This window comes from Arachis ipaensis, chromosome B4 (genome assembly GCF_059453495.1).
Source record: "Arachis ipaensis isolate K30076 ecotype BB chromosome B4, ASM5945349v1, whole genome shotgun sequence".
NCBI classification, from domain to species: Eukaryota; Viridiplantae; Streptophyta; class Magnoliopsida; order Fabales; family Fabaceae; genus Arachis; species Arachis ipaensis.
Genome location: NC_142439.1, coordinates 3,435,565 through 3,462,614, shown reverse-complemented (window position 1 = coordinate 3,462,614; position 27,050 = coordinate 3,435,565). Strand labels below are relative to the sequence as shown.

General features: G+C 36.3%; 1 protein-coding gene, 1 long non-coding RNA gene and 2 pseudogenes across 2 annotated transcripts; 2 read left to right on the top strand and 2 right to left on the bottom strand.

The window, feature by feature from the left end:
- LOC107635849 (protein DETOXIFICATION 16-like) overlaps positions 1-12,000 on the top strand; it is a 32,973-nt pseudogene extending 20,973 nt beyond the window's left edge.
- On the bottom strand, positions 7,670-10,371 carry LOC148566497 (uncharacterized). Its single transcript, XR_015880690.1, has 4 exons — positions 10,234-10,371; positions 10,029-10,152; positions 9,805-9,949; positions 7,670-7,911 (listed from the first exon to the last, which is right to left on the bottom strand). It is a non-coding gene; the product is annotated as an uncharacterized LOC148566497 (long non-coding RNA).
- Positions 12,001-20,918: 8,918 nt separating the features above from the next.
- Positions 20,919-21,392, bottom strand: LOC148566496 (uncharacterized). The gene has a single exon (XM_088484276.1). It carries the CDS (start codon positions 21,390-21,392, stop codon positions 20,919-20,921), a length of 474 nt encoding a protein of 157 aa, XP_088340402.1.
- Positions 21,393-21,864: 472 nt separating this feature from the next.
- Positions 21,865-27,050, top strand: part of LOC148566495 (protein DETOXIFICATION 16-like) — a 32,981-nt pseudogene continuing 27,795 nt past the window's right edge.

Sequence of the window (27,050 nt, the reverse complement as noted above, 5' to 3'; positions counted from 1 at the left end):
TTTGTCACTGGCATTGGTTTAATGGTCAATTCTTTTTATATTTCTTAACACTCTTTTTACGGTTTCACTAATCAGATTTTTCTCTTTTTTTTCCTTTATAATTTGAATTTATTAAAAAATATCAAATAAATATAATCCGAACTGAGCTATCCCTATATTTTATTCGGTGTTAGTTATGAAAATATTTCAACACCAATTTGATTACCCCCCTCCATGGCATGAAAACTAGAAGCGATTACTAATTCATTGCTAACTGTTTCTATTGAATCGACTAACCTTGTGTTCAACTCCTTGTTGGTTTCATATAATGATGGGAATGGCAAGTGCTTTGGATACCTTTTGTGGCCAATCATATGGAGCAGAACATCATGGCATGTTAGGTATACACATTCAGAAAGCCATGCTTAATAAAATTTCTTAATGGTCACGTTAAAATATTTTAATTTTAATACAAAAATTTTTTAATTTTGTTATTGAAATTTTTTAAGATTCTGAATTTGATGACTGTTTTTATACTTAATAGTTGAATTTTTAATTAATAAAATTTAATTAATTCTTTCTTAAAATAATTAAATTGTCATTTATTTCATTTTGGTTTGTTTATTTCTTTGAAAAAAATTACATAAAATTAAAATTGCTGAAACTGAAAATTAATGTATTATGTTTAAATATATGCTAACGCTCTTTTTAATTAGTGTTTTTTTTGTTGTAATTATCAGTATAAAAATAATTGAAATCAAATTAGTAAAAGAAAATTTGCCAATAATAGTAATGCTTTATTTTTTTATTTATCTTTTTTTTAATTTTATTTATCACAACTCTTTCACTTTATTAGTATTCTTAAAAACTAATTTTCTTTTTTATTATGCAATTTCAATTTAAATATTGTGATTTCATTTCAATATTATATTTAAAATAGACTATTATTGATATTTATACTTTTATAGGCACTAAAACAAATAAAACTCTCAAACTTTAAATTCCGCACAAAAAATACAACAAAATACTAAATAAAAATATTTCTACAAATATAATTGAGTCAAAAGAATAAAAATTTTTAAATATTATAAAATTCAATAATTATAGAAAATTTTTTTATTTAACAATAATAAAAAAATCCAAAAGAAATTCAAATTTTAAAACACAATATGTATATATAATTTTAATTTAATTCGAGTCTCAATCCTATCTTTGATAAAAAAAAAAAAGTAGATTTTGAAAAAAAAAAATTTTTAAACAGGGAATTAACCTAATGTCATCCTTAGCCACCATTTTTTATGCTTCTATAAAACTCAACTAAATATAAACCTAATCTATTGTGTTACAACAGACTCTTCATAAGTTTTATCATCTGAGAGTAACTTGTTCTTCTTTATAAACTTCTTCATTCCACAACTTATGTAAGAATATATAAATTAGTCCATGGAGGGAGAATACAAGAATAATACCGGTGTCTCTGTTGAACCTAGTGTATCCAAGCAAAATAAGTTAAGATCAGTGGTTAAAGAAGTGAGAAAGCAAATATGTCTGGCAGGACCTTTAATTATGGTGAATCTTCTTAATTTCGCCATTGAGCTTATTTCCATAATGTTTGTGGGTTATGTCAGCGAGTTGGCTCTCTCTGCCGTTTCCATGGCCACCTCCTTTTCTTCTGTCACTGGCATTGGTTTAGTGGTCAGTTCCTTTTATATCTTTTAACACTCTTTTTACGGTTTCACTAATCAGATTTTTCTCCTCTTCTTTTTCTTTGTAATTTGAATTTATTAAAAAATATCAAATAAATATAATCCGAACCGAACCATCCCAATATTTTGTTCGGTGTTAGTTAAGAAAATATTTCAACACCAAACCCAATTACTCCCCTAGAACCGATTACTAATTATTGTCAACTGTTTCTATTGAATCGACTAACCTTGTGTTTAACTCCTTGTTGGTTTCATACAATGACAGATGGGAATGGCAAGTGCCTTGGATACCTTTTGTGGCCAATCATATGGAACAGGATAGCATAACATGTTAGGTGTACATATTTAAAAAGGCATGCTTAATAAAATTTCTTAATAGTGACGTTAAAATATTTTAATTTTAATACAAAAATTTCTTAATTTTGCTTTTGAAATTTTTTAAGATTCTGAATTTGATGACCGTTTTTATACTTAATAGTTAAATTTTTAATTAATAAAATTTAATTAATGCTTTCTTAAAATAATTGAATTGTCATTTATTTTATTTTGTTTTGTTTATTTTTTTGAAAGATATTACATAAAATTAAAATTGCTGGGACTAAAAATTAATGCATTATGTTTAAATATATGTTAACGTGCTTCTTAATTCGTTTTTTTTTTTGGTAATTATTAGTATAAAAATAATTGAAATCAAATTAGTAAGAGAAAATTTGTCAATAATAATAATAATGCTTTACTTTCTCTATTTATCTTTTTTTTTTAATTTTATTTGTCACAACTCTTTCACTTTATTAGTATTCTTAAAAACTAATTTTCTTTTTTATTATGCAATTTCAATCTAAATATTGTGATTTCATTTCAATATTATATTTAAAATAGACTATTATTGATATTTATACTTTTTATACTTTCATAGGCACTAAAACACATAAAATTCTTGAACTTTAAATTCCACACAAAAAATTCAACAAAATACTAAATAAAAATATTTCTACAAATATAATTGGGTCAAAGGAATAAAATTTTTTAAATATTATAAAATTCACTAATTACAGAAAATTTTTTATTTAACAATAATAAAAAAAATCAAATGAAATTCAAATTTTAAAACACCATATGTATATATAATTTTAATTTAATTCGAGTCTCAATCCTATCTTTGATAAAAAAAAAAAGAGAGAGAGTAGATTTTGAAAAAAAATTATTTCAAACAGGGGATTAATCTAATGTTATCCTTAGCCACCATTTTTTATGCCTCCATAAAACTCAACTAAATATAAATCTAATCTACTGTGTTACAACACACTCTTCATAAGTTCTATCATCTGAGACTAACTTGTTCTTTCTTATAAACTTCTTCATTCAACAACTTATGTAAGAATATATAAATTAGTCCATGAAGAGAGAATACAAGAATAATATCGGTATCTTTGTTGAGCCTAATGTATCCAAGCAAAATAAGTTAAGATCAGTGGTTAAAGAAGTGAGAAAGCAAATATGTCTGGTAGGATTTATGGTGAATCTTCTTAATTTTGCCATTGAGCTTATTTCCATAATGTTTGTGGGTCATGTCAGCGAGTTGGCTCTCTCCGACGTTTTCATGGCCACCTTTTTTTCTTCTATCACTGGCATTGATTTAGTAGTCAGTTCCTTTTATATCTCTTAACATTCTTTTTATGGTTTCACTAATCGGATTTTTCTCCACTTCTTTTCCTTTATAATTTGAATTTATTAAAAAATATCAAATAAATATAATCCGAACTGAACCATCCCAATATTTTGTTCGGTGTTAGTTATGAAAATATTTCAACACCAAACCCGATTACTCCCCTCCATGGCAAGGAAACTAGAAGCGATTACTAATTCATTGCCAACTGTTTCTATTGAATTGACTAACATTGTGTTCAACTCTTTGTTGGTTTCATATAATGACAGATGGGAATGGCAAGTGGCTTGGATACTTTTTATGGCCAATCGTATGGAGCAGGACAGCATGGCATGTTAGGCGTACACGTTCAGAAAGTCATGCTTAATAAAATTTCTTAATTTTGCTATTGAAATTTTTTATGATTCTGAATTTAATAACCATTTTTATACTTAATAGTTAAATTTTTAATTAATAAAATTTAATTAATGCTTTCTTAAAATAATTGAATTGTCAATTATTTCATTTTGGGTTGTTTATTTCTTTGAAAAAAAATTACATAAAATAAAAATTGCTGAGACTGAAAATTAATGTATCATGTTTAAGTATATGCTAATGTACTTCTTAATTCGTTTTTTTGGTAATTATCAGTGTAAAAACAATTGAAATCTAATTAGTAAGAGAAAATTTGTCAATAATGGTAATACTTTATTCTTTTTATTTATTTTTTTTAAGTTTATTTGTCACAACTCTTTCACTTTATTTGTATTCTTAAAAACTAATTTTCTTTTTTATTATGCAATTTCAATCTAAAAATTGTGATTTCATTTCAATATTATATTTAAAACAGACTATTATTGATATTTATACTTTTATGGGCACTAAAACACATAAAACCCTCGAACTTTAAATTCCATACAAAAAATTCAACAAAATACTAAATAAAAATATTTCTACAAATATAATTGGGTCAAAAGAATAAATTTTTTAAATATTATAAAATTCAATAATTACAGAAACTTTTTTATTTAACAATAATAAAAAAACATCCAAATGAAATTGAAATTTTAAAACACAATATGTATATATAATTTTAATTTAATTCGAGTCTCAATCCTATCTTTGATAAAAAAAAAAAAGAGTAGATTTTGAAAAAAATTATTTTAAATAGGGAATTAACCTAATGTCATCCTTAGCCACTATTTTTTATGCCTCCATAAAACTCAACTAAATATAAACCTAATTTATTGTGTTACAACACACTCTTCATAAGTTCTATCATCTGAGACTAACTTGTTCTTCCTTATAAATTTCTTAATTTCACAACTTATGCAAAAATATATAAATTATTCCATGGAGGGAGAATACAAGAATAATACCCATTTCTCTATTGAGCCTAATGTATCCAAGCAAAATAAATTAAGATCTGTCGTTAAAGAAGTGAGAAAGCAAATATGTCTGGCAGAACCTTTAATCATGGTGAATCTTCTTAATTTCGCCATTGAGCTTATTTCCATAATGTTTGTGGGTCATGTCAACGAGTTAGTTCTCTCTGAAGTTTTCATGGCCAACTCCTTTTCTTCTGTCATTGGCATTAGTTTAGTGGCCAGTTCCTTTTATATCTCTTAACACTCTTTTTACGGTTTCACTAATCGAATTTTTCTCCTCTTCTTTTCCTTTATAATTTGAATTTATTAAAAAATATCAAATAAATATAATTCAAACTGAACCATCCCAATAATTTGTTTGGTGATGGTCATGAAAATATTTCAACACCAAACCCGATTACTCCCCTCCATGACATGGAAACTACAAGCGATTACTAATTCATTGCCAACTGTTTCTATTGAATCGACTAATCTTGTGTTCAACTTCTTGTTGGTTTCATATAATGATAGATGAGAATGGCAGGTGTCTTGGATACCTTTTATGACCAATCATATGGAGTAGGACAGTATGGCATGCTTAATAAAATTTCTTAATGGTGACGCTAAAATATTTTAATTTTAATACAAAAATTTTTTAATTTTGCTATTGAAATTTTTTAAGATTCTGAATTTGATGAGCATTTTTATACTTAATAGTTGAATTTTTAATTAATAAAATTTAATTAATACTTTCTTAAAATAATTGAATTGTCATTTATTTTATTTTGTTTTGTTTATTTCTTTTAAAAAAAATTACATAAAATTAAAATTGCTGTGACTGAAAATTAATGTATTATGTTTAAATATATGCTAACGTGCTTCTTAATTCGTTTTTTTTGTAATTATCAGTGTAAAAATAATTGAAATCAAATTAGTAAGAAAAAATTTACCAATAATAGTAATACTTTATTTGTTTTCTATTTATCTTTTTTTTTTAATTTTATTTGTCACAACTCTTTCACTTTATTAGTATTCTTAAAAACTAATTTTCTTTTTTATTATGCAATTTCAATCTAAATATTGTGATTACATTTTAATATTATATTTAAAATAGACTATTATTGATATTTATACTTTTATAGACACTAAAACACATAAAACTCTCGAACTTTAAATTCTGCACAAAAAATTCAACAAAATACTAAATAAAAATATTTCTACAAATATAATTGGGTCAAAAGAATAAAATTTTTTAAATATTATAAAATTCAATAATTACAGAAACCTTTTTATTTAACAATAATAAAAAAAATCCAAATGAAATTCAAATTTTAAAACACAATATGTATATATAATTTTAATTTAATTCGAGTCTCAATCCTATCTTTTGATAAAAAAAAAGAGAAGAAGAAGATAGTAGATTTTGAAAAAAATTTATTTCAAACAGGGGATTAACCTAATGTCATCCTTAGCTACTATTTTTTATGCCTCCATAAAACTCAACTAAATATAAACTTAATCTCTTGTGTTACAACACACTCTTCATAAGCTCTATCATCTGAGACTAACTTGTTCTTCTTTATAAATTTCTTAATTCCACAATCTATGTAAGAATATATAAATTAGTCCATGGTGGGAGAATACAAGACTAATACCCGTGTCTCTCTTGAGCCTAATGTATCCAAGAAAAATAAGTTAAGATCAGTGGTTAAAGAAGTGAGAAAGCAAATATGTCTGGCAGTACCTTTAATTATGGTGAATCTTCTTAATTTCGCCATTGAGCTGTTTGTGGATCATGTCAGTGAGTTGGCTCTCTCCGGCATTTCCATGGCCACCTCCTTTTCTTCTGTCACTGGCATTAGTTTAGTAGTCAGTTCCTTTTATATCTGTTAACACTCTTTTTACGGTTTCACTAATCAGATTTTTCTCCTCTTCTTTTTCTTTATATTTTGAATTTATTAAAAAATATCAAATAAATGTAATCCGAATTGAACCATCTTAATATTTTGTTCGGTGTTAGTTATGAAAATATTTCAACACCAAATCCGATTACTCTCTTCCATGGCATAGAAACTAGAAGCGATTACTAATTCATTGCCAACTGTTTCTATTGAATCGACTAACCTTGTGTTCAACTCTTTGTTGGACGGGCTGCAGGGTGTTGTTTCAGGAATTGTCAGACGATGCAGTTGGCAAAAAATGAGTACTTTTATTAACTTAGGATCATATTATGTAGTTAGAGTTTCGTTAGCTATTGTGTTAATTTTCGCCTTACATCTGTTAGCTATTGTGTTAGCACATCTGTTAGCTATTGTGTTAGCTTTCGCCTTACATCTTGAAGTAAAGGTATGTAAATACCAAATTGAAATCTATTGTTTTTATTTGTGAACGGTCTTAATTATTTTAGATTGAGATATGTCCTATACACAAAAAGGTAAATTAATTATATTATATAGTGTATTTTAATAAGTATTATATTATTTAAAAATTAATTAAATAATATATAAATTAATGTTAAATTTAAATTATTTTATATTAAAAATATTTTATAGAATATTTATTTAATAATTTGTATATAATTTTTTATAATTATTCAATTAAAATATAATATAAATTAAAATATAATTTATTATTTAAAAAATTTGAATATCTATTTTTAAAAAAAAACAGACTTTTTATATTAGAATTATGCAAAATTATATCTTCATTTGTTGCTTCTATTTTTATATTTATTTTAGTTGTCATAGTTTGTCTTTTCATATGGTGTTTTTTGAGTTGTAAACAATTAAAAAATATTTTAAAAATAAATGAGAATAAAAATACCAAAAGTATAAATTAGTTTTATAATTATGATAGATTTGAATATATAACACCCTAACTATCAAAAGTCACACTTCCGGCTGCGCCACTCTGATAGCTTGGGTATTACAACGACTCTTGAAATATTTAGTACTATATGAGCCTGTTTAAAATTTTCCCGAATATTCGAAACATACATCCATAGGTTACAATACTTACAAATAATTCATATACATACATATATATACACATCATATCAATATAAAAACTTCACACATCAAAACTCTTATCCCTCTTGCAAAATGCGCTAGAAATAAAGGCGAGGGAAAAAATAAATAAAAACTAAGATCATACAAAATAATGTCGAATAAACAGAAAACGAATATAACTCTTCTGAAGCTTCGTCGTCCATATCCTGAAAAGGGAAAAACCTGTAGGGGGTGAGAACCTAACCACACGGTCTCACCACGGAGTTTTAAAGTTGTCATAAAAAGATATTTAATAAGAAAACTGTTTTCAAATTCGGTGATTATCATGCCTTATGAATCTTTTAAAAACCAATAAGTAAACGTTCAAAACCTTTTCAAAGAAACAAAGTTTAATCTTTCAGAAATCTGAAACCTTTCCTTAAAAGAAAATCTCAATCAGAAACCAACCACACAATCAACAACACAATCATTAATTCAGCACCAAAATTCATTCTCAAATGTAGCACATCAGGACAAACACAGGCAAGACAGACAAGGAAAGCACAAGTAGGTAGCAGTTACAACAAATAGTTCAAGTAGCAGTTAAGAACAGTTTAGCAATTAGACAAACCCAAACAAGTTCAAACCCAAACAGAGCATACAAATGCATATGATGCATGCCTGTCCTATGGCTGATGAGGCTCTTCTGTCGGTTATCCAGCCAACCCAACAAGTCTGAATTGTCCTTAGACTGTCCCCCGTCGCGCATCCCCATGAGTCTATGCATAGATTTTACATTCATACATCATTCAAATCACTCACTAGGGGCTATCCATACCCGGGAATTTATACGTGTCCGGTCACCCTTACGACGTAGGGTCAACAGAGTATCGAGATCCAACCTGGAACACGTGATGGCAAGCCACGGTTCTTTACCCAGAGAACTCGTATCTCAGATAAACGTGCGGAAGCCACATATGTTTATTCATAATCATTCGTCCATCATCATTTCCGCATTTCATTAACATTTCATACCAAACCAATCATCATTCAAGCCATAAGTCACTTTTTATTTCTCAAATCTCTTCAAACTCATAATTCAACTTTCCTCAAAATCAATTTCCTTTTCAAGTCTTAGTCGCTTAATATAACATTTTACAAAACTTCCAAGAGACTTTCAATCATAACCGTAAAACGGAACTTTCTTTGAGAAGACACAAGACTTTAGGGAAGAATAACCTGCCTCACTTCTCAAACTCTTTAGAAATCCTCGGAATCATAATTACTCAAACTAAAATCATTTAAAATGGAGACTCAAAACCAAAACCAATGCATATAGGCCAAAAGTTCCGAACCAGTTTCAAAACCAACATTATTTAAGTCCAAAAAACCCAATTTCTTTTCATTCTTAAATCAGAAACTTTCCCAAAGGCTCGGATTTGTTTAGTTAAAATTTAAAGAATACTTCAAAAGTAATACGAAATTAAGTAATCAGAGCTCAATTTCCTTTAAAATCTGCTAAAACTCCTCCAAAGGTATTTCTTTGACCAAACCTCAAAACATAAGTCCCCTCATGTTTAACTCAAACTTAAAACATAAGCATTCCTTAAAAGATTAAACTTGAATCTCCTGTTTCTTAATAAATCAAGAACCAAACAACAGAACCTCTCAAATCCAGTCCTTTTCTAAATCATATCTTAAAACAAAATCTTAAATTTCATAAAATTTCGACAACATCTCCCCTAAAACTTGGACTTTGCCACCCGTTTCGGGTCCCAACCAAACCAGTATACAACCCCTTCCACGGGTTCAAAACCAAATCAGTTTAAAATCAGACTAATTTCGAAAATTCATATCCTTCTCATAATTCAAGAAATCAAATCCAAACTCAATCCATTTTCAATGAACCAAACTCGTTTTCCAAAATTGTAATGGAATATTTCAGCAACCAACCATGTAACCAAATCAAACAACAATCCAATATAACCACAAATACGTTCATCACAAAACAGCTCAGCAATATATAAGGCTTATATAACAACAAAAGCACATTTATCACATTAATATCCATTTATAACAACTCCAAATCATAAAACTAAGTTCTTTGAAAAAGCCCCTACCTCGACACGTTCAAACCACAATCCAAATGCCTAAAGAAATTCCTTTCCTCTCGACCCGAAATCAATGCAACTGAAACCTCAGCTCTGCTCGCTTCCTCAAAAGCAGAACAGCCTCAAACGTGACATGCGGCCCGGTTTCTAATTCCTAAAACATCAATATCGTGGAAACCTCAAAACACATATCAAAAAACCAAAGGCGAGGATCCCGGGGTAGAGACACTTACTGGAATAAAAGAACGACACGCCAACCACCCCAAACTTAACCGGCAGCAGCTCCGACAGCGGCCAGGGGCTTCAGTGGCTCAGCAACAACCTTAATTTTTGACATGCAAACCCATAAAGTTAACCCTACAACATCTATACATCAGAATCCTTAACCACAGGTAGCTAGAATAATTACAGAAGGAGCTTCAAGGCGCGGCAACTCACCGGAAAAAGAAGAATGACAGAAGTGGAGCAGCGGCTCCGATGGCGACCTCCGGCAGCGGCGATGGAGACAGCCTCACGGACGGCGGCGTGGTTTGGCGGTGGGCGGACCGGCGGCGACAGATTCGACGCGCGTCTCCTCTCTCCGTGGCTGAGCACCCTCGCGATTCTGTTTCCTCCCTCGCACATCCTTCTCTTGTGACAGAACAGTGGCGGTGACGGCATGGAGCACGGCACGGCGGTGGTGACAGAACCGGCCTTTCCTCTTTCGCGCATCTCTTCTTCGCGACGGGTTGACGGCGGCGCGAGCTTCTCCTTCTCTTCGCGGTTCTAGAGGCGGCCCGTGGACGAACCGGCAACCCGCGGCCTCCTCCTTCGCCGGCGCTCTCCCTCTCTCTCTTGGATCCACCCTCTTCTCTCGCAACCCTCACTCCATTTTCTTTCTTTTTCCTTCTTTCTGTTCTTTACTGTGTGTGTGGGTGAGTTGTGTGTGTGCACCGTGGGTGTGGGGTGAGTGGGGTGAGTGGGGTGAGGTTAGTGTATTGTTAGGGTTTGAGGTGGTGTGGGGTAGATTAGGAAATTTAAATAAAAATAGGGATAATAATGTAATTTTATAAAATAAATAAAAATAGAATAATAATTGAAAATCAAATTAAATATAGAGTATTTATCTCAAAAATACCTTTTAAATATAATTTTTAAATTATTTTCATTCAAATACTAAATTAACAAAAATTGGAGATAAGTAATTTAATTCTTCTTTATTTATAAAGTAAGGTTAGAAATCTAAATATTTAAAAGTAAGATATATAAAATATTTACTATTTATTTATTTTATTTTATAAGAATTCTAAATAATAAATAAGAATTTACTCAATTGATGTATAAAAATCTCTAAAAATATGATTTTAAATAAATATAATAGACCATAAATATTTAATTAATAATTTTTTAAAATTAGGAGTCTTACAGAATATACCTATTAAAAAGATGTGTCAAATTTAAATTTATTTGGGTTTAAAAAAATGAACGAGAATAAAAATATTTAAAATATAAATATAAAATTATAAATTAATTTTATAATCATAATATATTTAAATGTATTTAGTAAGAAAATACGACAAATTTAAATTTATTTGAAGAAATTTTTACTAATTAGTACGAGAGATTAAGAAAGAAAGAGTAGCATAGTCTTATAGTATGCATAAAAAAAATTAAATAATATAGTAGTAAAACTATTAATATGTTTAAGTTGTCAAATTTTAATATTTGTAACTAAAATTTTTTATAAGTATTATTATAATACTTTTAATATATATTTATTGTATTTTATTAATATTTTATGCTTTAATTAAATAATTATAGTTAAGATTTTTTTAATTTTTTCTTAAAAGATAATTAGTTAATTTTTAGGTAAGTAAAATTACTAATATAAAATTATTAAAAAAATATAATTTAAATATAATATAAAAAAATTTAAATATTAATTTTTATATAATAAGAATAAATATTCTGCAGGAACTTTGGCTTGGAATTATATGTGTCCTTGTCGTTCAAGTACTTGGTCTGATAATCATAACTGTACGGATTGATTGGAAGAAAGAGGTGTCTACTCTTTTGTCTTTTTAGTTTTTCTTTCAAATTTTAGTTTTGCGTATTAATTACTGAAATGGTTAAATTTATTTCTTTTTGTAGGCAAGGATAACTAGCGAAAGAGTTAATAATTTAGGACAGACAAATATTGAAAGATTTAATAATTCATTTATCTAAAAGTTTGAGTTTATAGTATGTTACTTGTTTTTTTAGTTTTTTCATGTAATCAATTTTGTGTAAGTGATAATTTTGAACATACATTTATTTATTTATTTATATAAAAATTGAGTTTATAGCATATTATTTTTTTTATTTATATAAGGCGAGATTCAAATTCTCGACATTTGTTTAAGTAAATTAGTGATCTAACTACTAGATTAATACAACTTGATTGCAATATAAAAATAATAAAATTCACATAAAATTTTTTTTTTATCATGTTAGTCAATTAAATTTAATATCTATTATTACTCAATTAAATTAAAAAATAACGGTTATATATAATTAACTTTTACATAAAATTATAATAATAACAATTTTTTAGTTACAAATACTCAAAATATATATTATTAGACCTACTTAATCATATTATTAATTTTTTTAAGAAAAGAGGGTTAATATGAATACCCCAAACAGAACAAACAAAACAAGACTAATCAGCTCTTCTTAGGTTTGGTTTGATAAAATTTTTTGAAAAGGTGGTTGTGTTTTTTAAAAACTCAAGTTTTTCATTTTATATTTGGTAAATAAAAAAGATCATATGCTTGTGTTTGCAGATTTTAAAAGATTAGGGTATTTTGAAAGTACCTAAGATAAAACTTTTTTAAAATTGGCTTGTACTTTTCAAAATTTAAAAGTCTAATATAACCTCATATGTTAACTAATTTTTAAATTTAATGCTTACATTTATGTTTATTATAATATTTTTAAATTCTAAAAACTATTTTACCAAATGCAATTATTATTACTTGTGTTTATTAAAACTAGTTTTAATTTGATTTACCAAATATAAATATTACGATTTTTAAAAAATTATTTTTTAAAAATTAACTTTACTCTTAGAAAATAAAAATTTTAGTGAGCCTTATTCTAAGAGTTCCACGAGAATAAGAAAGTAGAGCATGTGTCAGAAGGTGGCCTCTTAAACAAATGAAGACCTATGGGGAGCTCCTGACCATTTTTAGCCAAGGTGTCGGCTACAACATTAGCTTCTCTAAGAATATGGATCCACTCCACCTTCTGAAAACGTCTCTCCAAGATTGCTGTGTCTTCCAACAGTGGTTTGCACAGATGAGAGGCTGGACACCCATCTTTAATAAACTTAATGGAAAGACCAAGAATCAGATTCAACAATAAGGTGTTGGAAATTATGTGTATTAGCAATCTGAAGGCCTTCAACAATCTCCCAAAGCTCGGCATGAGTGATGGAACAACTTTTCAAATTACACAAAAATCTAACAATATATCTGCCCAAGTGATTTCGGAACACCCCCACAGGCCGTACTATTATTGGAGGAGAGGAAAGAACCATCCACATTAAGCTTCACACAATCTTGGTGGAAAGACCTAACATATGAGCTGTCCGGAGCTTCTTGTAGCAGAATTTCGTTTGAAGTTATTCTTCAATGCAGTTTGAATGTCTTCAAACCGAGCTTGAATAGTACTAACAGTTGCAACGGGGAGAAAACTCTTTCCTTCAAAGATGAGGAGATTTCTATATATATAGTACCACAAAGAAGAAGCTGCAACACCAAGTCGGCAATTCCAATCACTCTTCGCTGAGAGATTACTAATGAGTCAATCTCTAGCATTAAGGTTGTAAAAGTTTTGAACAAACTGATGCGAATGAAGTAGATTCCATACTTGTTCGTTACTGTGGGATCTCGAGTGCTCGGTGGATCGGATGGTGATGAGGTTAGAGAGGGAAACCCCGGTTGATCTGGAGCGGGCGTTTGAGGTGTGCTTAGTGAGTTGATGGTGCCGGAGGAAAGAAGGACGAGGGGGGTGGCCTCCTGCAAGGACACTCCGATGGTCAAGTTAATGTCCGTATGAGGGGATGGCCAAATTAGGTAAGATATGACATACCTTGGGGGGAGAGCTGTCCTCTCCCCTTATATACTGTGCAGGGCGGGCCTATGGATGACCTAGCCCACTGGCCAAGGAGCTTCTATGAGCTGTCCTAGTCCACGTGGGAGGAACAGGTCGTTCCAGACTTCGGGTCGGGGACTCGGGGGCGGCCCCAAAGATACCGACCCGACTGGTGACCTGGGTCGTACGGAGTGTAAACCGGGCGTGCCCCGGGTCAGGTGTTGGAAACCGACCCGTCGGACTCTTCCTTTCGTGAGGGATGGCTTGGGCCTAGGTCAGGGGTGGTGCCCCAACCCGACGACTAGTTGGGCTGGACTCTGGTCTGTAACAGTGCCCCCAACGCGCCAGCCTTGAGGTTTGGGGCTCGTGGCTGGACGCATTTGTCCTACTCACCGAGATGGGATGTGCTCTTCTTATCGGGAGCTCGTTGATAGCGTTTCATGTTTCTCACGCGTGGTCATCTCGTCTCTGACGCTGCCTCCTTGGCATCTGTTCTGGGCATTAAATGCCCATCATTTCGTGATTTGAAATTTGTGTGAAATGACAGGTATGCCCCTGCCTTTTGGCGCTTCTTCCTTGACGGTTACACTCTTCGCCCCCTTTTTTATTTTCACAACCTCCTCATTTCCCCATTCTTCTTTTTTCCCTCTTCTGTTTCCTTAAACTGCTGCTGTTTCTACTCTCTTCTTTTGCTGCTGATTCGATTCCGTTCGCGCTTCCAGATTTCTTTCTTTCTTTCGGATTCCTTCCTCAACTTCTGCATTTTTCTGGTACGTTGTTTATGGTTTTCATTGCTTTTTGGTTTTCTTTTGGTATTCCTTTTGTGCTTTTTCCGTGCGTTTTTCCCTATGCATGCCTGGGTTTTTATTTGCTTTTGCTGCTTCTTCTTTTAGAGGGGGCGCCACTGGGTTTTTCTTAGGTTTTGCTTGAGTTCTGGGTTAGTGTAGGGGTACCTAGGGGTGGTTTAGGGAGTTGTAGTTTGTTTATACTGCTTTTAGGGTTCTCGACCTCCCGTTCTAACTAAGTGGTGCCCCCGCTGTAGGTATGGCTGACCGCCCTGTGCTCCCGAACATGGCTCAGCAGCCGCAAGCCGATTTTGTCGATCACTACGCCTGGGTTACTTCCGATGTGAAGGACGCCCCTTCTAAGGTCACCCGTGAGAGCCTCCAGGATCTTCGCCAGGCCGGGCTATTGTGCGGAGGAGGACCCGAGGAGGCATTGTACCAGGTTTACGTTCCTGCTGATCGGGAGCGTGTTTGTCAAAAGAACTTGGCCTCCCCTCGAGTTGTTGATTGGTTGTGGGTTTATAAACCCATGTTCAAAACCTTGGGAGTTCGCCTTCCCTTCTCTTCCTTCATCATGGGTTTGCTAAATCGGTGCGATGTTGCTCCGTCACAGCTGCACCCGAATAGCTGGGCTACTATTCGCTATTTTGAAATGGTTTGCGAATATCTGAAGATCTCGGTATCTACAACCTTGCGAGGTGGATCTATCGTAGTCTTCTTCGTGCTGCTGCTATCACTAAGAAGGTGGAGCCTGTCTTGGGAAATATTCATTCTATGGAAGGGAAGCTTCGAAACTCCCAGAAGGATTTAACTGATTCGAGGTCCCGGGAGGAGTCTCTGAAGAAGAAGTTATCTGAGCAGGAGGAGAAAGCCAAGGAAGATGCCAAGGAAATCAATAGGTTCGTGGAGCGGGACATCACCTTGATGAAGGATTTGAACACTTCCCGTGGTGAGACCGCTGCTGTCGAGAAAAAGATCAAAGACTTGGAGGAAAAGCTGAAACTGGCGGAGAGCTCGGCAACGACTGCCCGTCAGGAAGCAGCCTCTCTGAAGAAGAAAAATAAGGAGATTGCTAAGGGGCCCGGGAGGCCGTGAAGCTGACTGAGGAGGGGATTAAGCTTCAGGTTGCTGTGCTATCTCCCGACCTCGACCTTTCTCAAGTGGGCACTATCAAGAATGTTGAGGACGGGAAGATTGTTAACATCCTCAAGCCTTGAGATGGATTCTTCTTCTTTTCAGCTTTTATACTCCTTGCCTCTATTCTTGTAATTTTGCTTTTTGCTTTTGGGCCTTTTAAGGCGCCTTTGGTTGTAATGAATATTTTGATACTTTGTTTTAATTGAGCCGTTTTATGATAATTGTTCGCTTGCTCGGGCCGTCGTAGCTTTTGCCTACTTTATTGATTTTGCTTATCCAGGCCGTCGTGGCCTTTTAATTAAGTCGTTTTATGATAATTGTTTGCTTGCTCGGGCCGTCGTGGCTTTTGCCTACTTTATTGATTTTGCTTATCCGGGCCGTCGTAGCCTTTTGGTTTATCGCTTTTATGGTATTTACCGTTTTAATCATTTGTTGCTTTTTTACCTTTGGGTCCCTTTGGTTCCCAGGGTGATCAGTCCCGGATTTTCGTTAGATCGACCGCTCGTAGTTTTTGTCGTTTCGTCGTATTTGGCGAAAATCTTGCAAAAGACAGAGTTGTTATATATGTATATGTAGAACTTAAAATAAAGGGGTAATGTGATACATAATTAAAGAAAATGGAAACGAAGGAAAATGGAAAAAATTAAAGTGGATGTGAAGGGGTCTTCAGCCCGTCAGGTCGCTTTTTCCTATGAGTAAAATCTTTTTAGGTTTGCCATGTTCCATGTCCTCGGCACCTCGCTTCCATCTAGCTTTTCTAGCTTATATGCACTCTTTCCGAGGACTTCTCTGACCCTGTAAGGTCTTTCCCAATTTGCGTCCAACTTGCCTTCTCCTAGGGTTGGCGGCCCTATGTCGTTACGTCGTAAGACTAGGTCGCCTTCCCCGAGGCTTCTCCTTAGCACTTTGCCGTTGTATCTTAGGGCTATCCTTTGCTTGATTGCTGTCTCTATCAGGTGTGCCATTTGTCTTGTTTCGTCAACTAGGTCTTTCTCAATTGCCTCGTTTCCTTCCCCCAAGAAGTAATCTTGGACTCGGCTCCCCTATTTCGACTGGGATGACCGCGTCGACCCCGTATGTGAGTCGGAATGGGGTTTCGCCGGTAGATGACTGGAGAGAGGTTCTGTAAGACCATAAGACTGAGGCTAGCTCGTCTGCCCATGAGCCCTTCTTCCCTTCGAGTCGCTTCTTTAGCCCTTTTAGGATAACTTTGTTGGCTGCTTCTACCTGTCCGTTGCTTTGAGGGTGCTCAACTGAGAAGAACATTTGCTTGATCCCTAGTCCTGAGAGGAATTCTTTAAATTTTTTGTCAGTGAATTGTGCCCCATTATCTGATATGACAAGACTCCGGGATTCCGAACCTGGTGACCACTTGCCTCCACATGAATTTTTGACAGTGGCTGAGGATATGCTGGCTAGTGATTATGCCTCTACCCATTTGGTGTAGTAGTCTATAGCTACTATCAAGTATTTCACTTGTCCTAGCCTGAGTGGGAATGGCCCCAAGATGTCGACTCCCCATTGGGCGAAAGGTCGGGGTGCCATCATCAAGCTAAGTTCCTCATGTGGAGCTTTGTGGAAGTTGGCATTTTCTTGGCATTTGTTGCATTTCCTGACGAACCCCTGAGCGTCCGACATCATCGTGGGCCAGTAATACCCTGCTCGGATGATCTTCCTTGCCGGCGACCTTCCTCCAATATGGTGACCACAACACCCCTCATGGACTTCGCTTAGGACGTAGTCTGTCTGGTCGGGGCGTAGGCATTTGAGCAAGGGTTGGTGGAGCCCTCGCTTGTACAACTGCCCTTGTATGATCACATATTTGGGGGCTTCCCTCCTGGTGGCTTGGGCTTCCTTCTCGTCTTGGGGTATTTCACCGTGTTCCAAGTATCAGAAGATATGGTCTATCCATCAGGTGGGGCTTGGGGTCTGGGTTGCACATAAGATGATTGCTGGTTCAGTTGCCAGTCCTTGGATTAGAGACCTGTTCCCTGTCCCAGGCTTGGTGCTCGCTAGCTTGGAGAGGAGGTCTGCTCGGGCGTTCCTTTCCCTAGGAACATGCTGGATTATGACTTCCTCGAAGTTTTTGCACAACTCTTTTACCTTTTCTAGGTATTTTTGTAGTAGTGTGTCCCTGGCCTGGTAGCTGCCGTTTATCTGGGATGTGACGATCTGGGAGTCACTACTAACTTCTACCCTAGATGCTCCAACTTCTTTAGCTAGGATTATCCCTCCTATCAGTGCTTCGTATTCTGCCTGGTTGTTGAAGACGGGAAAATCAAACTTGATCGACTACTCATAAGCTACCCCTGTCGAGTTCTCGAGAATGATCCCGGCCCCTCCGGACGTTTGGTTGGATGCTCCATCAACTTGGGGCTTCCACCGTGTGTTCGGTATGTCGGGTGCCTCTCCTGTGACCTCCATCAGGAAATTTACCATTGCTTGGGCTTTGATTGCTTGCCTGGACTCGTATTGCAAATCATATTGGGACAGCTCTACTGCCCATGCCATCATCCTCCCTGCGAGGTTGGGTTTCTGGAGAGCTTGTCGAATGGCCTGGTTGGTTCTTAGGATGATCTCATGCCCTTGGAAGTATTGTTTGAGTCTTCTTGATGAGGTTAGCAGGGCATAAGCCAGCTTTTCCAGCTTGGTGTACTTCAACTCCGCCCCTTGGAGTCCTTTGCTGATGATGTATATTGGGTGCTGGGTCTTATCTTCTTCTCGGACAAGAACCGCCGCCATGGCCTGTGTGGTCACTGCTAGGTATAGGTACAGAGGTTCTCCTTCTCTTGGTTTGCTGAGCACGGGTGATTCTGAAAGTATCTTTTTGAAATGGCTGAATGCTTCTTCGCATGCCGGGATCCACTCGAAGGCGATTCCTTTCTTCATTAGGTCGAAGAATGGGAGGGCCTTTTCCACCGAAGCTTCGAGGAACCGGGATAGAACTGTAAGCTTCCCGGTGAGTCGCTGCACATCTTTGACACACTCTGGGCTTGTCATTTTGAGGATGGCTTCACATTTGTTTGGGTTAGCTTCTACCCCCCGTTGTGTTATCATGAAACCTAGGAACTTTTAGGCCTCCATAGCAAATGCGCACTTGAGTGGATTGAGCCTCATTTTGAATTTCCTTAGCGCTTCGAAGACAGCTTGGAGGTCGTCTATAAGGCTACTTGGCTCTGCTGTTTTTACCAAGATGTCATCGACGTAAACCTCTACTGTCTTGCCGATGAGGTCATGGAAGACTCTGCTCATTAGTCTTTGGTAGGTGGCCCCCGCGTTCTTCAATCCAAATGGCATTACCTTGTAACAATAAGTGCCTCCTGGTGTTATGAACGCCGTCTTCTCCTCATCAGGCCGGTGCATCGGGATCTGATTATAGCCGGAGTACGCGTCCATGAAACTGAGAAAATGATATCCTGCCGCCGAGTCTACCAAGGTGTCGATGTTGGGGAGGGGGAAAGAGTCTTTAGGACATGCTTTGTTTAGGTCGGAATAGTCAACACACATTCTCCATCTTCCACTAGCTTTTTTGACCAGGACGACGTTGGATAGCCATGTCGAGTATTTGAGCTCTTTGATGAACTCGGCTTCAAGTAGCTCGGCTGTTTGTTTGGCGACCTCATGGGCCCTTTCTTGGGACATTTTCCTTCGTCGCTGTGCTACTAGCTTTGTGTCTGGTTTGACGGCTAGTCGGTGGGACATGACCTCGGGATCCAAGCCCGGCATGTCTGATGGCGTCCACGCAAAGAGGTTGCCGTTTGCCCTTACGACCTCCATGAGGGGGCCTTTGAGTTCATGGGGCAGATTTTTGTTTACGAAGGTAAACTGTTCTGCCGACTTCCCTATTTGGAACTTCTCCATGTCCCCCTCTGGTTTTGGTCTCGGCTTGTCTTCTATCCTTACATCCAGGTCTGCCAAAAACACGCCGGCTACCTTTTTAGACTCTTTTCTTAGGGAGAGACTGGCATTGTTGCAGGCAATCGCCGCTTCCAAGTCTCCCCTAATGGAGCCAACAGCTCCTTTGTCCGTCACGAACTTCATTGTTAGGAATTTAGTACATATCACAGCTGAAAATTCGTTGATAGTCTTTCTTCCTAGAATGATGTTGTAGGCCGTGGAGTCTCTGAGGACTACGAAGTCTGCCATAACTGACCTCCTAGTGTCACTGGCTCCGAGGCAGATTGGGAGAGAGATCGTCCCGTCGGATTTTATATAGTTGTCGCCTAACCCCATGACCCCGTGTTGATGGCTCTTGAGGTCGGATTCCCTGAGTCCCATGGCGTCAAACACGTTCCTGAATAGGATGTTGGAGTCAACTCCAGTATCGACAAGGATTCGCCTGACTAACCCGGTCCCGACCATTGCCGTGATCACCATGGGGGTTTTCGGGGAGATTGTGAAACCACTGATCTTCTGGGCCGAAGGATATCACGGGAGGTCTTCCTCTTGAGGCGATGGGGTCTCCTGTCGAGATTGAAAGGATCCGGGTATCCTTTTTTACTGCCGACTTGGATTTGGGGGGGGGGGATATCACATCCGATCACAACGTTAACCATAAAAGTTGGGGTTGTCGGTGTTCCCTGTGGGCCTTGTCTAGCCTTGACGGTTCGGCTACGGTCTTCTTCTGAGCACTCACGTTCCCGTCTCCTTGGTTCTCGAATAAGTCGGGAGAACTCACTCAATTTTCCTTTCCGGATGGCCTACTCTAGAGCATCTTTGAGGTCAAAATAGTCTTGTGTCTTGTGACCAAAGCCCTTGTGATAATCGTAGTAGAGGCTTTTGTTACCCCCCATTTTCTCTTTTAGAGGTCTGGGTCTGGATAGGATTCTCTTGTCCACAATTTGCTGGTAGACTTCCACTATGGGCGCCGTGAGTGGCGTGTAGTTGGTGAATCTTCCTACCCATGGGGGTTGCTTGGCTAGGATGCTATCCCTGGGAGTTTTTCTGTATCTGTCGACCTGGGGGGCCTGCCGAGCTGGGGGGTTAGCGAGCTGCCGTTTATTAGCTGCTACAACCTGACTAACTTTCTCATCATTGATGTATTCCTTGGCCACTCTTTGAATTTTCTGCATGGTCCATACAGGCTTAGTTGTGAAGGTGCTTCCTAAAGTCCTCGTTTAGCAGGCCGTTTGTTAGGCAAAGACTGGTGACCGAGTCCGTAAGGCCGTCGATCTTTAAGCATTCATCGTTGAATCTGTCCAGGAACTTCTTGGTCGGCTCTCCAGGTTTCTGGGTAACCCCTAATAGGTTAATCGGGTGCTTTGCTTTGGCTATGCGTGTCGTGAACCAAGCTAGAAAGCTTTGGGAGATGTCCGCGAAGGCTGCGATGGACCCCTGTGGGAGTGCGTTGAACCATCGGATCGCTGAGCCGGCCAGCGTCATAGGGAATGCTCGGCATCTGACCGCGTTGCCTACTCCTTCCAGATTCATTCTTGCTTCGAAAGCCGTGAGGTGTTCCTGGGGATCCTTGGTCCCGTCATACCTCATGTCCATTGGCTTGTCGAAATTCTTCGGAAGCCGGACCTTGAGGATCGAGGGGTGGAAGGGGGTGGCTCCCATGATGATGGGTTCCTACTGTCTCTTGGCCTTCCTTCTTTGGGACTCCCCGTGGCTCTCGGACCTGTCCTGGTGAGGTCAAGAGGTCGCCTGAGCACGTGTCTCATCGCGCTTTGTTGGGCTCCTTTCTCGGCTCTCATGTCTTCAGGACGTGGAGCGGGTGCGAGATCGGCTGGCGTCGCCGCGGGAGTGGCTGACGTCTCCGGGGGATCGGCTCCTCGGTGCTAGCTCCCGTTCAAGGTTTTGTACTCTGTGTCTGAGTTCCTGCATGATCTTGGCGCTATCGGCTCCCGTCCCCCCGAAGGGACGCCTTTTGGGGGTTTTGGTGTAGATCTGTTGGTTAGGCTGAACGGAGGACCGCGGGTGTTCGGTCGCACGAGCCGTCAAACTCGCCCTACTCAGGCGGGCCCCTCCTCCTTCGCGAAGCTCTTCTGACGTGGGAAGTCGCTCCATGTCTACTCCAGGGTCCCCACAGATGACGCCAATGTTCGTTACCGTGGGATCTCGAGTGCTCGGTGGATCGGGTGGTGATGAAAAGGTTAGAGAGGGAAACCCCGGGTTGATCTGAAACGGGCGTTTGAGGTGTGCTCAGTGGGTTGATGGTGCCGGAGGAGAGGAGGACGAGGGGGTGGCTTCCTACAAGGGCACTCCGACGGTCAAGTTAGTGTCCGTACAAGGGGATAGCCAAATTAGGTAAGATGTGACGTACCTTGGGGAGAGAGCTGTCCTCTCCCCTTATATACTGTGCAGGGCGGGCCCATGGATAACCTAGCCCACTGGCCAAGGAGCTTCTATGAGCTGTCCTAGTCCACGTGGGAGGAACAGGTCGTTCCAGACTTTGGATCGGGGACTCGGGGGTGGCCCCAAGGATACCGACCCGACTGGTGACCTGGGTCGTACGGAGTGTAAGCCGAGCGTGCCCCCGGTTGGGTGTTGGAAACCGACCCGTCGGTGGGGTTGGACTCTGGTCCGTAACAATACTAATTTGGCATAAGGACAATCACGTAACACAGGAAGGACGTCCTCTATGAGGTAGTTGCAGCGTGGGCAGCTAGTAGAGGCAGATAAATGTCTTCTTCTACTGATTGACATTTGTTAAAATAGCATCATTGACGACTAACCAAAGGAAGGAGCGAATTCGCTCCGAACCGCTCCACTTCCAAAACAGTTTGAAGACTCGATCTGGCGTGCTTTGATCCTCCCGAAGCGAGTTGTTCGCTGATTTAAGGTTGAAGCCTTCTTTCTTTCTTTTTTTTTTCTCTTCTTCCATCTACTGGAAAGTTTTGTTTAGTTTTTATTTTTTTAAGTATTATTGAAAGACTCTCCTTGTAAAGGTGTGACCAAAGTTTCTTAAAGCCCTAAAGATTAAAGAAACAAAGGCCTTCTTTTATTTGTTTGCCCACACTCCTATCTCTATAAGTGTATGTGTTTGTCAATGACAATGATAATGAAATAATGATCAATTGCCCTAATACCAAAAAAAATTATCAATTTCCTTCATTTTTCCTGATGTCATTTCTCTGATTTACTCCAACAATTAGTTACTAATCTTGTTCCTTGATTTTTTTGTGTGATAATATGAAATGAAACCAAAGCCATGATATTAAGATTCAATTAATTTGTTTGGCAGAATTTCAATTATTATTAATTAAGTTAAAGCTGAGTTGGGGTTGACCAAATACAAATGAACAATGAAAAAAAATAAAATGTTCATTAATTTAATTTGGGTTTGGGAAAAGAAGCACTAAAAAAAATGATGCGCATGTGAGTGGTTGACAGCACTTTCTCCTTTTTTTTCTTCCCTTTTTCCGTTCGTTTCTTCTTCCTATTCCTAATCTAAGTTGGAGATGGAGGTTATAAATTTTATGTACTCACTAAGGCAGAGGATGTCATTGTACCTGATGGCTCTAACCTTCAAAGGAGTCGTCGCGGTGGAGCAACGCCAGCGGTGGTGGTCGGGTTATGTTTTATCCAAATTTTTATTTAATTTTTGAAAAATATACATGAGAATTAGGTTAGATTAAGTGATTAACTTTTTTGTCCAATCCTTAAATATCACATATCACAAAAATGTAAAAGTGATGATTTTTATCTTATACTACAGGTCAGTAAAAGTCAACAGAAAGTTTAACTTTGTTAATATTTAAATATACCTTTAATTAGAGAAAAATTAAACATTAAATCTTTAAAAAATTAAGTTAAATTATGTGTGTTTAAAGACCACTTTAAATATTAATCTCTAAAAATATTAAGAGATCACATATATATATATATACATACATATTTTTCAAAAGATATATACGATTCATATAATACTGAGTTAAAGGTGTAAAGTATAATTTTTTTCTTTAAAAATAATTTTTATTCATTGCTCTTCTTGTTAAACAAAACGGTTTTTTCAAATTATTTTTAATGCCTTTTATAATTATATAATGTATTTAAAATATTTTTTATTTTAATAAATAATAATATGTACTATTTTAAAATTCATTCCATATATATTAAAAATAAGACTGGCAGGACCTTTAATTATGGTGAACCTTCTTAATTTCGTCATTGAGCTTATTTCCGTAATGTTTGTGGGTCATGTCAGCGAGTTGGCTCTTTCTGGCATTTCCATGGCCACCTCCTTTTCTTCTGTCACTGGCATTGGTTTAGTGGTCAGTTCCTTTTATATCTCTTAACACTCTTTTTATGGTTTCACTAATCGGATTTTTCTCCTCTTCTTTTCTTTTATAATTTGAATTTATTAAAAAATATCAAATAAATATAATCCGAACTGAACCATCCCAATATTTTGTTCGGTGTTAGTTATGAAAATATTTCAACACCAAACCCGATTACTCCCCTCCATGGCATGGAAACTAGAAGCGATTACTAATTCATTGCCAACTGTTTCTATTGAATCGACTAACCTTGTGTTCAACGCCTTGTTGGTTTCATATGATGACAGATGGGAATGGCAAGTACCTTGGATACCTTTTGTGGCCAATCATATGGACTAGGACAGCATGGCATGTTAGGCGTACACGTTCAGAAAGCCATGCTTGTTCTTATCATCTTATGCGTACCATCTCTATTATTTGGGCAAACACAAAATCCATATTGATTTTATTTAGCCAAGATCACAAAATCTCCACAGAAGTAGGAAGATATGCTCAGTTAATCATTCCATACCTTTTTGCCTCTAGTGTTCTTCAGTGTCAGACTAGATTTCTTCAGACACAGAACATTGGAGTTTCAATGATACTCAGCTCTGGAGTAGCTACTGCACTGCATGCTGCTTTGTGTTGAGCGTTAGTGTTAAAATATGACTTAGGGAGTAGAGGAGCTGCCATATCAAATTGTGTATCGTATTGGGTGAATGTGTTGATACTTGCGTTATATATTAAGTTTTCTCCAAAATGTTCATAAACTTGGACGGGTTTTCAGTGGAGGCATTCCATGACATTCCTTCTTTTTTGAAACTTGATATTCCTTCTGCTGTTATGGTTTGGTAAGTTTCTACTAACTGTTGCTTTTCTCACCGTTATACTGTTCGAGATCCTCTACTAATGAGTTTTTGTTTGGTTCCCATTGTGCTGAGCAGCTTGGAACTGTGGTCGTTTGAATTGATGGTACTCCTATCTGGTCGTCTTCCAAATCCAAAGTTGCAAACATCAATATTTTCTATTTGGTTAGTTCCACATTTGATGTAGTTCTCACAATTCTTAGCTACCAGCACTTTACATGTTATTGTGGATATTATTATTTGCACCTATATTAATTAATGTTGGAAATTACAGTGTGAATACATCATTAACTATTTGGATGATCCCGTTTGGATTAAGTGGAGCTATAAGGTAACTTAATTACTGCTACGTGCTTATGAATATTTAGAATTCTGTGACAACAAATGTTGAGATCAAAGTAACAATTGTAATTGCACAATTGTTTGTTTGTGTTACAGTACTCGTGTATCTAACGAACTTGGAGCTGGTAATCCTTGGTCTGCACGTTTAGCAGTGCTTGTAGTGGTAGTAGCAGCCATTATTGAGGGTATCCTGGTTGCAACACTGATGATAATTATACGCAATGTTTGGGGCCATGTTTACAGTAACAACGTACAAGTGGTTCGACAAGTTCACCTTTGGCATCAGCCACCAGAAGTGGTTTGTCCTCTCTTACTATTAAGAACCTGATTTCTTTTCTTTTTCTTTTCTGCTCTTTTATTTTTTTCTTTTGGTTGTTCACCAAAAAAAAAATATAATACAATGTAAGATCAAATACAAAAGAAATTACTTTAGATTTTTTTTTAGTTAGACATTTATTCATTTCAACTTCAGAAATAAATATAATGTTGAATTCGATTCATATTTGGACAACAAAAATAGAGAAAGGAATTTTTCACAGTGCCCTTATAGAGTTATAGCATTAATTGAAAAAACTTAAAGAAAAAAAGTGAACGGAAAGAAGAACGAGAAAGAAAGTGAACATTCATAAAAATTTGTCGCCTTGTGTTTGAGAATGGAATTCCAATGGCTGAGAGAGCATTATATCAGGGGAGTTTTTTTTTGCCTTCGAAGACCTTTAAATTTCTTTCTCTCCAGATCACCCAAAAATTGTTAGCTGCTATGGCTAAGTCGTTCTTCCTCTAAACCCGTTTTCGGGCATATGTCTAATCACAAGCCACACATATGCATTCGTAATAGTTAAGCTGCCATCGTATTGTTATTCAACTCTTTAGTTTTGTATTGTTCTAAAAACTTAAAAATGATTATTGCCCTGTTTAATCTACAATAGAATCACTACTACTAACTACTATTAATGCTGGCATCCCATGCATGCTCATTCTAAAATTGTCATGCCCATGCATAACTTACATTAGGATCATCTTAACTAAGTACTATTGAATGCAGCTTCCCATGTAGAGACATTCCATAAAATTGAAACATTTTGCTACAAATCAAATTAGAATTTTTTTTAAAAAAACACATAACTTTCATGTTATTTATGCTTTGGTTAGCTAAAATAAAGTTCAACAAAGAAATAAAACAAACATATGAAGCAAATAAATAGAAAAAAATACAGAAAAATTAGGGATTGAATGGAAGTTGTAGTTAGATTTAGAGATATATTTATATTAACAGGGACTGAATGTGTCTATAGTTGAAATAGATACCATATTATGGGTCATTGGTGACAAACATAAACGGTGAAGATAAGTACATAGAGTTTATTTTAGAATTTTATGAAGTTATGTGATTTAAGGTTGCCAACAAAGGCTTTAAATAACATTAAAAAAGGAAAACAAATAGAACTTGGAGGCTGGATAATGTTGTAAAGATGAGGACAAATGGCAAAAACCATGTGTGGTCCTTGAGAACATAAACAAGTATACACAAATAGAATAGGTGGAGCAATAGAACAAAACTCAGCTTCATCAGCCAGTATGAACAGGAAAAATATCATGGATGATTAGGAAATTGTAGAGGGATTCATAGTCCAAGGATCTGAGTACGGCACTGATCAGAAGACCTCTACAAGACACGACATTAAAATAGGGATATAGAGACACAAAATTGTGTTTGACAGATGAGACATAGACAAAGATATTGTGTATTCATTATGACACGAAAGACATAGAAATAATAATAAGAGATACAACCTATTTTTTATTTA

Bases quoted from the DNA above. Each gene is read 5' to 3' on its own strand.
- LOC148566496 (XM_088484276.1), bottom strand. From the start codon at position 21,392: ATGGGAGCCACCCCCTTCCACCCCTCGATCCTCAAGGTCCGGCTTCCG.